This window comes from Malaclemys terrapin, chromosome 9 (genome assembly GCF_027887155.1).
Source record: "Malaclemys terrapin pileata isolate rMalTer1 chromosome 9, rMalTer1.hap1, whole genome shotgun sequence".
Classification (NCBI taxonomy): Eukaryota; Metazoa; Chordata; order Testudines; family Emydidae; genus Malaclemys; species Malaclemys terrapin.
This window is the reverse complement of record NC_071513.1, coordinates 27,350,641-27,364,170: the sequence shown is the minus strand read 5'-3', so window position 1 is coordinate 27,364,170 and position 13,530 is coordinate 27,350,641. Positions and strand designations below refer to the sequence as shown.

General features: G+C 44.0%; 1 protein-coding gene and 1 long non-coding RNA gene across 5 annotated transcripts in view; one reads left to right on the top strand and one right to left on the bottom strand.

Moving 5' to 3' along the window:
* Window positions 1-2,738: 2,738 nt before the first annotated feature.
* On the bottom strand, window positions 2,739-5,902 carry LOC128842967 (uncharacterized). Of its 2 annotated transcripts, none has more exons than XR_008446152.1 (2): window positions 5,605-5,902; window positions 2,739-5,147 (listed from the first exon to the last, which is right to left on the bottom strand). It is a non-coding gene; the product is annotated as an uncharacterized LOC128842967 (long non-coding RNA). The 2 variants fall into 2 exon arrangements; XR_008446151.1 differs by lacking the exon at window positions 5,605-5,902 and adding an exon at window positions 5,439-5,551.
* The window catches only part of BRWD3 (bromodomain and WD repeat domain containing 3), a 93,860-nt gene continuing 85,489 nt past the window's right edge, over window positions 5,160-13,530 (top strand). For all 3 annotated transcript variants that reach the window (XM_054039359.1, XM_054039360.1, XM_054039361.1), the window contains exons 1-4: window positions 5,160-5,345; window positions 5,428-5,486; window positions 5,626-5,655; window positions 5,991-6,050. In XM_054039359.1, coding sequence (XP_053895334.1) covers window positions 5,309-5,345; window positions 5,428-5,486; window positions 5,626-5,655; window positions 5,991-6,050 — 186 coding nt within the window. In that variant the 5' untranslated portion in view covers window positions 5,160-5,308. The remainder of the gene's footprint in view (window positions 5,346-5,427; window positions 5,487-5,625; window positions 5,656-5,990; window positions 6,051-13,530) is intronic.

Here is a 13,530-nt window from a genome sequence, read left to right as displayed (position 1 = left end):
GAGGGGCAAGGAGGAGGGAGGGTATAGTTGTTAGACTTGGTCACATGGTGCTACATGGCTTTCTATGACCTTTTTCTCCCCTTATCAAAATGATCCTGCAGATATCACTGCACTGCTTCAATTTTCCCCATCTCTTTCCAGTTGCTAAATAATCAGCTGATTCCAACATTCCATCTCTCCTCCTTTCGTATGTGGTACCCCAAACACCTACTTTACAACTGAAAAGCTGTAAAGAAAAATAAAATAAAGGAGAATGTAATGAAAACCGGGAAAGGTAAATGTCAGTTAACTTCTTTCAATCTCCCCCTCCCCTTTGACAATTTTGCTCTCTCTTGCTTAGATAGCAAAAATTATCATGCTAATTAATGTTCATGTTCTTCTTTATCCTTCCATACTGCTTCCCCCCTAAGTCCATTTGTATAATAAAATTCTGATGTGGCGCAATTTGCATAAGTGGACACTGGCATAGCACCTTGCTGTGGCTAAGAGACTCTCTGGTACTCCAAAAAGTGCTGTTTCTTGGATGAGGAGGAGCCAGAAAGAAGTGGGTCAAGGAGCTGCAGGTAGGAACCATTAGTGGAATAATGGTTTTAGTATGCCTGGGGAGATGGGGGTGGTGGTGGTGAGGAAACAGTGCTCCAGTGGAACTAGGGACAAACTTGCAAGCAGGCATCACTCACCAGAAAGCAAAGACCACTTAGTATGAGATCCATGGGCATGTGCAAAGCAGCACTGTTCACAGTCAAGGGCCTCATAATAACCCTGAGGGGTACTAAAAGGTGGCTGGCAGAATGGGAGTAATGTGAAGATGTAGTAGCTTAGAACCTGCCACATGAAAGAAGGTTGCTCAGCACTAGTAATCGCAACAACAATCTCTTGGATTGGAGGCTGGCCAGGGCGGAGCTATGCAGCTGCCGGTAGGGATGTGACTAAAGATCGATTTGTATTTGATTTGTACACATAGTGCCATGTTGCAAATATCTGTACGCTGTGAACATGAATTAACAAACAGTCAGGTGATTATTAAGGTGATGCTTTCTTGCTGATGTATTATTAAATCTGAACATTAGGGAATACTATATAGAGCTGTCATGTGGCAGGTTTGTGAGTACAGTGACTAGGAATCCTGTGAAATCATGCAGTATTTGGCAAGAGACTTCCATTTTGAATGTGTGGGAAGCATATGAGCAATAGAAAGGTGTGCCTAGCGTGGGCATTTTTTCAACCTGTATTAGGCTTTCAGTCTAAAGCCCACTGAAGTTAATGGAAAGATTCAGTGGGCTTTAGAATAGACCCTATGAAAATAATTCTGCCAAAGTTAAATATAGAATGGCAAAGCCACTCTCTGTTGCAGTGGTGCAGTTTCAAGGTATGCTACAATTGCCATGGTGAAGTAAGTGCAGGCCAGGCATGCAGAGATATATTAAGACTGGCACATCAATCAAATGGTTGCCAAGGAAACTTGTCATTTTCAAAATGAAATATGCTGGGTGACTGTTAACACTCAGAAGAAGGCCTGGGCCATGAAAGGACATGGTGCTACACAATGCTCTTGGTGAGATATTTGCACATGATATGGATCTATATTCAACTTTGGAAGACAAGGGATTTGTTATACTGCAGAGTATTCTCAAACCATATTATAAAATCTCATCTGAGTTTTTGTTCAATCAAATGTCTGACATCTGTGAATGAATATGCCTATAACTATTAATGCTGGGGGCGAGAGAAATATTACCTATGTTCTTCATCACTGACGCATAGCTCCAGAATAACACAACATGGTTCTTCATTAATTTTCCTGTCTCCTACATTGATAACTAATTTAACAGACCTGCAGTTTTGTACTCTCTCTCTCTCACAAGTGCAGGTATGGTGACTTTCAAGAGTTTTTGGGGAAATATTGGGAAAAAAAGTTACAGAGAGGAGATAATGTTGGAAACAAACACCAGAAAGCTGATATTTACAGTCTGACCTGTTTGTGCACAGCTTGCATCTCTGTCAGTAATGATGCTTTATCCAGCCACTATTTCATATCTGCTATCAAGAGCTACTGGGCTGGAAGCTTCTTGGCTATTTTAAACCCCCAGCATTAGCATTTTCTATACTACCATGTATACAAAAAAGACTATGCCTACCCATCAACCAGTTAATTCAAGATGCTGTAACAACATGGAATTACTATGTTAAAATGTCTCATAGAAAACAAACCAGCTTGGCGTGTGAACTGTACAGAGCAACCAAATGCCATAAGTCTAATTCCTTCTCAATGGACTATTGCTGAAACTAGGGCAGATAATACTGAAGTCATCTGAAAACCTAACAGGAAAAAATTAATGTAGGCCAGACTGCATCTCTGTAATAACAGCACTGAGGGCTTTGAAACTGTACTTCACAAAAGTTTTTAAACTATGCATAAATCTAATGAAAGCAGAAACAATTAAATTGTTTCTCATGTTTCAGCCACGCTGAAACAGAACACTAGGAGTCAGCTACTTATGTACTAGATCCATGCGCTGTTATATTTTTTCAACTTGGATGGCAACTTCTCTAATGCCAAAGCAGCCATTCAAAGCATTGTTAAACAAATACTGCTACAGAATGCCAAATATGTCAAAATACAACTTCAAAATAAAGAATTATTAATAAAGAAGTAAAGGGTTATTGACTTGCTCATCAAGAAACAAGTAAAGAGAAGGTAGGACTAATGAGATGTTCCCACAAAAATACACAGGATCTGTAGTGAATAGCTGTCATTTAATCTCACTGAATGATACATTTTGACAACCCCATAAAAATATAAAGCTATCAGGTTTTGACATCTTTTGGTACGGCAGAGTCATTTTCTGTAGCTTTGCCAAGCCATGTTTCCTATGAAAAATTATCTGCTGTCCTTGAGGATCTTTAAGTTGGTTGCTACTGCACCTTTCTTCCTCTGACGGTTGCAAACCTTTAAAAAAAATGCAGTTTAACAATAATGTCTGTTTTCTTCAACACGGAGGACAAATTATTTTTACTTGAGTGACTAAAGGTAGCCTACCTGTGGCCCTGATCCTGGAACTGGATGAGGGTAGGCGGACCCTGGTGCCTACATGGAATCTCATTGACTTAAGGGGTTGGCCCACATTGATCCAACTGCAGGACTGAAACTGGTCTGAACTTCAAAACAGCTGAACACTTGCAGTGTCCAGGCCCTACTTACTCCAACAGGAGGAATGAGTGCACAGCACTTCTGATGATCAGATCATTTATTTTGGTACCTATCTATAGGCTCTCAAATTTGAACATTTTATGGAGAATCATAGAATACTGGGTTAGAAGGGACCTCAGGAGGTCCTCTAGTCCAACCCCCTGCTCAAAGCAGGACCACTCCCCAGACAGATTTTTGCCCCAGATCCCTAAATGGCCCCTTCAAGGATTGAGCTCACAACCCTGGGTTTAGTAAGCTAATGCTCAAACCACTGAGCTATTTGAATACCTTTATTTAATAGTTATAGCAGAGAGTAAATCACTACAAACATATACTGGTATTATTTATAGGTCTATTTAAGTTCTTTATATGTCATTAAAAACACTAATATGCATATTGTTGTGTATCTTAGTTTAAGAAAACTTTGAATCATGAACAATGCACATTATTTTTTAAAATTAATACTTATTTCCAAATGGCTGCTGTATTCATGCTATCAAATGATCAGACATTGTCTTCAAAGCCCTGCTTATCAGTAGCAACTATTTGGTAACCAGTCAAACAACAAAAATAAGCATGACAAGGTGGGTGAGATAATATCTTTTATTGGACCAACTTCTGTTGGTGAGAGAGATAAGTGTGTAAGCTCAAAAACTTGTATCTCTTGCCAACAGAAGTTGGTCCAATAAATGATATTATCTCACCCACCTTGTCTCTCTAATATCTTGGAACCGACACATCTACAACACTGCATACAAAAACAGGCATCGCATCCGTAAAAGTAATCCCTATTACTTTGGACTGCTGTTACCATTGCAGCTAAACTTTACCTCTTTTCGGGTTGCCTAGATGAGATGACCTAATACTTTTTTCCACCTCTAACTCACATAATAGTAAAGTAGAACAATAATTGAATCTCATGAATTTCAGTCTTATATGTTAAGGGCTGAGTAAGGTCTGTTCTTGGCCTCACTCTTTCTTAACTACTTCCTTGTGTTGGCAGCAGGATTGTAATGTACTTCTGTAATCACACTTCATCTGTACCCCAGTGCTTGAAATACCTGCCTCTTATACCAGAGGTGCTTAAAATATTATACATACTTTGTAAAATGCTTAGAGATAAGGCTCCTTTAATTTAAGCAGTCATGACATTAGGCATAAGCAGACTAAACAATTGCTTAGGACCCAGGCAGCTCAGCCCCCACTCCCCCATTTAGTACTACTCCTCAAAATACCATTCATCTTAGTTAATGTGGGCTTTTTAACTTGTGTACATAAGTGCTGAGTTGATGGATTGTCTGGCCCGGGAAAGAATACACTTAGGTCACTGGCTGGATTGCACTAGAATAAATGGTGGCTCATCAGCCAGAGGTTATGGGCGTGCTGCAGATAGATGAACAGGACGGTTCCCTCTCGCCTTAAAGCCTATGTTTAGGATGGGGGGAGTGGTCCTGCTTAGAGCCCCCGCTGGGCAGGCACCGCCTCTGACCTTAAAGGCCTCCCCTGGGTGCAGCCGGCCCCAGGATTCCGAACCGGGTTTCACAGGCAGCTCGGTCAGGCTGCGCTGGGGCGGCTCAGCCCGATCTCCTGGCTGGGCGCGGCCGAGGAGGCCCAGCGCCAGGACGGCCGTCCGGGCAGTACATCAGCCGGCCACAGGGCAGCCGGCGGGCAGGGGGCGCTGTGTGCCAGGGGTTACAATGGCGGGCCTCAGCATCGCCCCCGCGGGGGGAGGGACCAAGTCACAGCGCGCAGGACGCAGACCCGGAAGCCGCACAGGACCGCGGCATCACCGAGTTTCCGGAAGACTCGTATCAGAGCGTCGTCCCGCTGTCCTAGCACGTCCCCCGAGTCCGTCCGTCCTTCCTTCCGCGTAGGCTTTCCCCTGTCTGGACGGCCGCCCCCTAGCGGCGGGCGGTAGCGCTACACCCTGCTCGGCGGCTGCCTCGGGCCGGGATATCTATGGGGCGAAACGAGATGCAATGAACCCGAGAGCGAGCGAGACAGCGACGAGCGCGGCGGACACGCACCGGAGCAGCTCCATGGGGGATCGGCCGCAGTAGGAGCGGCTCCCCCCGGGTACGATCCGCCCCTGTCCCCCCCTCGGGCCTCTGGAGGAGGATGGCGACAGCGGCCGCCCCGACCCAGCTGGAAGCCGGTGGGTATCGCTGCGGGGGGGAGGCGGGCGGCGCTCCCTGACGGGTGTCCCCCTTGTAACCGCGTCCCCTTCTTCTCCGCAGAGCTCTACTACCTGATCGCCCGGTTCCTGCAGTCCGGACCCTGCAGGAAATCCGCCCAGGTGAGCGGCCAGCGCGGGGCTCCGGCCGGCCCGGCCCCGCCGCCGGGGCCAGCGGGGGGACGGGGTTGGGCGGATGGGGCGGCGGAGCCGCCGCTCGCTCGGTGGGTGCCGGACTCACGTCCTTTGTGTCTCTCCCCAGGTGCTGGTGGAGGAGCTGGAGGCGCACCAGGTAGGGGCTACGGACTGGGGCGGGCGGGCAGGTGGGAGTCACCCGGTCCCGCAGTGGGGCCCCCTGCGGCTCTTGGGGACCCTTCGGGCAGCAGCGGGGAGCGATCGGGGGGTGCCTTGCGGCGGGCGCCTCTCCAGGTGCTACCCGTGCGGGGGTGGGCAGGGCCTAGGAGCGGGGTAAGGATCAGCCTCTCCCGGCCCCCGCGCGCCCCCCGCCCGGGGCCGGGCCGTGGAGCAGCCGGGGCGCGGGGCAGGGCTGGCTGGGAAGGGGGTTAGGAGGGGGGGAGGGTGCGGGAGATGCCGTGCCTGCGCTGACTGCCCCCTCCCCTGCCGCAGCTGATCCCCCGCCGCCTGGACTGGCAGGGCAAGGAGCACCGGAGGAGCTTCGAGGATCTGGTGAGTGAAGTTTCGCTCCAACTTCCCCGTAAGTTCCCCCGCCCGGCTGCCGCTCCCCACCGTGGGGTGAGCGCTGAGCCCCGGGGTGGGGCGGGGGGCGGCCGCCTCGCCGGTCACTGGGGGTGTGGGGGGAGTTACTGCCCCCGGCGCGTGTGTGCGGGAGGCTGCGAGCGAGGTGCCTGTTGTGGAGGGTTATCTGAGGGCACGAGAAAGAGCTGGGGGGAGCCTGGCGAATGGCATAACGCTTAACAAGTTGTAGTTCCGTGTTTGGGAATGGAAGCTGCCTTCTGATTGGCTGCAACTCCAAAATACGGGAACTGAGGACAGGGCCAGTGTTTCTACGTGTGGGGGCGGGGAGGACACCATGGCCCTGGCACAGTGGGAGGCTGCGGGGCAGCTAGGGGGACAGCTGGAGCCCAAGGGTCACTTACTGCGGCTGAGTAATAACCCTGTGAGCTGTGGACCCCTCCTCATTAATGGTGACAATACCAGCAGCACTTCTTTGGCCTTCTAGGATTTCAAAGCACTGACACACACTGTCACCTTTAAATGGGGTCTAAATAAACCTTTTAGTAAACCTACCAACTACAGTGATATTTCCACTTTTAAAAACAATTCAATATAAATAGTTCCCCCCCCCATTAAAAACAACAAGTAAACATTCCCCTGCAGTGCTGGAAACCCAGCCATCACTGCCAACACTAAGAACTTGTATGTGAAACCATCAATCAACAAATGAAACACTGCATTGATTGCTCTTGTCCTAGATGAGAGGAAATGCCAAATGTAAACAAAATATAGTAACAAGAAAATAGATTATTAGAACTGAAAGAACTTCCCTGAAATCCAATGTTACTGGTAAGGTAAAGAGAGTTGACAACATAAGATACTGCAATAGCTTTTTAACATCCTCAGAATGGCCCCTGTGAAGTAAGACACAAGCACCTGCCATTTGCAAGAGGGAAACTAAAAGGCAGGTTAATTGTTTAAGTGACACACAGGAAGTCACTGGACAAAGACAATATTATGATTCAAGGGTTCCTGGCTCCTGGCCTATGTTCAATCCATCACACCACACTGATGTAATTGACTGCCTTATTTAAACAATAAATCCTGCACAAGCTCACTTAAATGTTTCAGGAATGTGTAGTAAAAAATATGAAATGTTTCATATTATAGTTAGCAAATCCAGAGATTCCATGTGCAGAGACACAAGGCAATCAGAGAGAGTGACTCGTTTCTCGAGATGTTGGTTCCCCTCTGCACTGAAGCAACATATGGCCTTTAGGCCCCTGGAGATTTTGTGGGCCTGATCTTCAGAGGGGGTGGCACCTGAAGCCCCTGTTGACTGCAGATGAAGTACTTGGGCTTTAGGCACCTGGAGACACTCGCGGGGATCTGCAGTTCTTGCTGACAGTATATGAAGTTGTGGTGGTTCTGTATGGAAGCAGCAAAGACTGGAAGAAATGAGTTGGTTTTCATTGTCTTTGGAGGGTACAAATCACCCCCCGGCTCCGCGCTTTTAAAGTTACCGGGAGTTATATACAATAAAGCTTGGCACCAATATAGGACTTTGCAGTTCAGAATGACGTTAAATCATTCTTATTAATTTTCACAACACCCATATTTTGCACGCATATGATCTTGACTTGCCCTGCCTGTCTATCAGAAACTGAAGATAAGCACCTGTTTCCCTTCCACCTAACAAATTATAATGACTGTGTGGAAGGGTGACATGGTATTGCTCAAACTTTACTACATTGTTATTGACTGAATAATAAGTTTTTCACGTGGCAGTGTCCCCTGGAACAGTAACTTTGAAGTTAAACTAAAAGATGGGAAGTCCCCCTTACAGAGGGGACTTGCGACATCCATACCTTGTGGTTTTTCTTTTCTCTAAGCTATGGAGAGTTGAAGGAGAATATCATGCTCCATCTAACCTCTGTCAGATGGTAGCCCGGCCTGATATTTAAACTGAAAGAAAGGGAAGGGAGTAAGTACTGTGGTGAATAAAACTTCAGTGCAATATTTTTTTTTTTTTTTTTTCCCTAGGGAACCAAATATCTAGCTGCTAGGTTATTTCATGTTTGCTCTGTGATTATATCTGTCACCTGAGATGAACGCCAACAGTAGGGGAGACTGAATCTGATTTCAGGCATATATAGCATTTACTTCAACAGAAACATTAATCTTTGCATTTTTGTTCTTTATATTATTAAATCCATCCACACTTTATGGAGCACATTGGGGCACCTCTGGATTATCTTGTTTGTTTATCTAATGGCATTTTTTGAGGCCACATAAAATTATTTAAAACTTTAACCTTGTACCAGTAAAATGAAAACAATAAAAATCAGGTGGGGGGAAAAAAGCTGAGGAAAAAATAAGGTTTTGGAATTGTTTGGAAGTGGTTGTGATTTCTATATTTTAATAGATAATTAAAAGGTTTTGCTTTCTGACTTTAAAACAGGCAGGAAATTTCCCTCATTTGCTTTTTGTGTTAATATTACGTAACTAGTTAAGGTGGGTTACAGTAGAGTAAAGGAGTATACATTAAATATTGTGTGTTTGTAGCTCTCTGTTATGTCTGCCTTCATGTTGTTCATTTTCTTTCCTGCTAGCCTTTTCTATCAGTTCCCAGAATAAAGCTTTATCTCACCTGAGGATGTTGGAGGAATGGTTTTTCTCCAGCCATCATCATTCAGGGTTTGATATACGTGATGTCTGGATTCTTGAATGTATGTGACTATGTATATTTGGACTACTTGTCTGGCCTCAAGTGTTATGGGGGGAGTCAGACATTTGAAGGTATTGTGCAGAACAATGCCACCATCATGAGGTGCCCAGATCACGATGAAATTCATTTTAATAGTCTTTCTTGAAAATGTAATTGGGGATCTTGGAGATGCAGTTACCACTCCTTACCAATCACTTACACACTGAGTTAAAAACCTCTCTTTAAAAGGTTGCAGCATCACCGCTCCTTCATGCTGATGCCAATATTGATAACATAGAGAAGGCAGATAGGTGAATTGCAAAGGAAGAACTTTTATTTTTGCTTGTTCCTATGGTGTATAAAGAGAGGCCTCTTCTATTTTTTCTTTTTTTCCTGTCTTTTCCAAATCTTAAAAAAAAAAAAAAAAAAAAAAAAAAAAGACTAGCAAGTCTTGATTTCCCTCGTTCTTGCCGCAGGATTCTCTAGCGATCTTGTCCCTAATTTGAATAGAGAAGGGGTTGTTATACATCTTTCACAAAAGAAGCTTTTCTCCTAAATGATAGTCAGGAGCTTGAATTCAACAGGTTTTAACAAACTCAGTGTTTTATACAGTCTGACTAAATATTTGGCTTTTGGGAAGTGACTAGGGATATATCTAAAAACCTGCTTTGTAGACTTTCCCTCTGTTTATAATTTTGTTTTTAACAGTAGCCGTAAGCAATTTTTAAAAGTACATTTTAAAAACAGGGGTTTCTTTGTTGAATTTTAGAAAAAAAAGTTGCCCTCTGATTCTGTATAATTAACAATGAGAATATAATTAACAGGGATAAGAGAACTCTGGTTAATTCTTGCCTCCAATCTGCTCAAACCTGTGTGTTCTATCCAAAATCTTCTGAATTTCTGCGAAGATTTCTCTGTGTTTCTATTCTGTTTGGACCTGGTCTTGTACTTAAATGTCAGATAATATGGGACATAAGAAGAGTCATTTAAAATGTGCTTAAGGGCAAATAAGAATTTTAAACATACTTACTGAACAAACAACTGTAGAAATTTCTGGCCAAGTGTGTATGTGTATTACTCTTCGTTGAAAAGATGGGGGCGGGGGAAACAAGTGCTGTGACTAATGCCGTGCATCTGCTTGCATATGCAACATGAGCAACTAAGTAAACTCTAGCAGGGATAGTCAATAGGCGGATTGTGGGCCAAATCTGGACCACCAGGCGCTTTTGAACGGACCCCGAAATCTTTTTATTTACTTATAATTAGAGTTGTTGGGTTTTTTTTCTTTCCTCTGGAGTGTGGACCTTGATTATATCTTGACCAAGAAATTTGGACCTTGACAAAAAATAATTTGCTACCCCACTCTAAACGCTTGCCTTCACTAGACTTTTTTTTAACCTTGAACTATTGATAGCCAATGAACTTTTGAGCTACCTCTGGTGTGTTTGTAAAGGCTAATGTGGATGCTCCCATGTGTTTGTTACAGCTTGTGTCTACCCTAGCCTTCAGAAACACTCAACGTGCTTAGAGTTCATTGACAATCAATAATTTGAAGTTTGGATCGGGGGGAGGTCTAGTGAACACACCTGCTTGGCAGTTGTGCAGGCTAATTATCTCAGCTGGCTTGCCTCTAGCTCACTACTTTTACAGGTTTTGTTCGTTGCATTTAAAATGGATTGGCTGTGTCCTAGTTTCTGATGTGCTGTCTTATTTCATTAGGCCCATCTTGGTCTGTCTGCTGAAGATGTGTACATGGTTTCCTGGGTTCTCTGAGATCTACTGATTTTGGGTACTGATCCTGCAGTCTGATCGATGTAGGCATTAATTCAGTGGGACTTCATACCAATGAAAGGCTCTGCCAGTATGGATCAGATTGTAGGACTGGGTCCCAAGTTCTTACCTTGTCTATCTAAGTTACTTAAAAGTAGTTGTGAGATTGTGGCGCCATTATTGATTGACATTGTCAATGCCAGTTCTAGCAAGGGAGAAGGTATTGGAAATCCTTGTACATAAGTCAGTTTGCCTCATCTCAAAAAACAACATTGCTTGATAATAGGGTGCTTGTGATCCATTCTCAAACCTTTTATTTTTAGAGAAGGTAATTGTGTGGATGGTGGCTTTTCAGCCACAGGTGCATTTGAACACCAGTGACATCCTGGGTGAGTTCCAGATTCTGAACTTCCTTGTGAGCTGAAACTCCACTCATCAGGGTCTTGAGTAACTTCCTGCTTACCTTATATAACGGTCAGTTATCTATTTGGGTCCTTCTGGACTTGGTTGCTTTTTGATACGGTTGACCATTGGCTGTTGCTTTGGCAGCTGAGGGAAACTGGGTTTGGGTGAAAGTCATATCTAGAGGGGAGAAATCTATCGTTGATGACAACTGTCCGTCCACAAGGAATTTGGTATGCAGGGTGACTCAAGATGCTATGCTATCTCCTTATTAAATTCATATGAGACTGGTGAGATCACTTCAAAGAAGAAAGTGGGATCTGATCAATATGCTAATGAGATGTAAGTTATTAGTTCCTGCACCACAACTCCACAAAGTCAGGCTCTAATATGAATGAGTTAGCTCCAACATATCCATTTGGCAATCTACTCTCCATCTCTGGGAAGAAAGAAGTCTTGCTTGTGGATAAAAGCTGTCATGAAGACTCATTTTCTTTCTTTCACATTTATTGAGGGGCCTATTTTACAGACAGTGAGCAATGTTAAGAAATTAGTCACTTTTGACTTACTTGTTCTGCTAAGGGTCACCATAATACAATATACTCTTGTGATTGTGAGGCTTGATAGTTGAAGCTTCCTTCTAGCACTGAAACTTCTAGCACTGGTTACAGCTGCTCTTCTTCATTGCTTGCAGCAACTTGTTTGCTGACTAGTTTGGGCAATCATGGTCATATTACATTCACACAGTGTTCTTCATGTTGGCTGCTTATGAAGTGACAGATTCACTTTAATCAGTTCTGTTTGCTCTTTAAATCCTTAAGTATATTGGCTGTGGCTATATTGATGACCTCTTCCATGAGCCTCATCTTGCTATTAAATCCAGAATCTTTGGGAGAGCTCAGCATTATTGGAATTATTGTTGGTTTCTCTGAGTGCTACTTTTCCTTTTGAGAAGCAATGGTTGCTCAGGTGGCACTGAAGGGCCTTATTTTCTGATCCCTCTCATAGTTGAATGAGAAACATTTTATTTGCTTTTAATCAAGTATAACGTATTTGTCGTTAGAAAATCCTCCTTTTTCATTGGCCTGTTGATGTTACTTGTGGAAGTGTATTGTAGAGGATGTGACTTATGTTGTTGTGCCAGGATAATACCACTGCTATTGACCATTTTGAATCCTAATGTCGTAATAATCCACCTGACAAACTACTCAGGTTGGAATGCGAGTGCTCTGTGCGTGCATATTGCTTCTTTGCAATGGATGCAATGCCAGAACTTCTGACCGTTCTTTAGTAATAAGTAGTTAGGTCTGCTGTTTGGTGAAATGGAAAGACAGATTACAATATAGCAGGACAAGGTGAGTGAGATAATACTTTTTATTGACTTGACTTCTCTTGGTGTGAGAGACAAACTTTCGAGGTTACACAGAGCTCTTCTTCCATAGACTCATTTTAGCTGATGAAAATTTCTTCATTGCATCAGAGCATGTGGGATATAACCTATATATGCTTGCAGTGTTATAGTAGTACTGTTGGTCCCAGGATGTTAGTGAGATGAGGTGGGTGAAGTGATATCTTTTATTAGACCAACTTCTGTTGGTGAAAGAGAGAAGCTTACACAGAGCTCTTTTTCAGGCCTGGGAAAGGTACTCAGAGCGTAAAATAGCTATTAGTGATACAGTATATTTTCAGTATGTAATTATGAATGTTCCCTTGATGTTGACCATAAAAAGGAGGTGGAAGCAACTGTGTGTTCTGTGTTGGAAGAACAATTTAAACTGAAAATTTTAACACTGAAATTTATTAGAAATAGCCAAAAAAAAACTGGCTTAGGAAATTTCAGATGGCCAGCTGCTACTTGCTTGCTATTCATACTGGCTAATGAAGAAGCGATTTGCTTGTTTTTGTATTGGGAAATAGGCTATCATTACCTAGGAAAGGGCAATACTGAAGAAGAATGCAGACCATTTTCTTATGATGGGAGACTTGAATCTTACACCCTGTGGGTATGGAGTAAGTTCAGTTAATGTCAGGTCTTAATGGCACCCATTCACAACAGCTAAAAACTGAGCAGACAGACCTTGCAGCTACTGTAATGTTTTCAGGTTTTTTCCTCCACCCCCTATTGTTTAGGTTTTAAATGGAACATGTTTGTAACAACAGTATGGGGTTAAAATATCTGGCAAGTGAGGAAGGCCATAGTTTCTTAGGCCTTGGCTACACTGGCAATTCACAGCGCTGCACTTGCTGCGCTCAGGGGTGTGAAAAAACACCCCCCCCGAGCGCAGCGAGTGCAGCGCTGTAAAGCGCCAGTGTAATCAGCGCCTGCAGTGCTGCAAGCTCGCTCGCAGCACTGCAAGCTATTCCCCTCGGAGAGGTGGAGTACTTGCAGCGGCAGCGCTGTGAATCCGCGAGAGTAGCCAAGCTGAGTAGTAGATACTTTATGTGATAAGAATAAACTGGTGTGGTGAGATAGAAAATGATTCCCCAAACTGCCCTCTGCTTACTCAAAGTACTCCATTGAAAACACTGAGGTTTGGGGGATTTATGTTTCTTCCTCTCTGGCTTTCAGAATTTCAAAGTCATCATGTAATA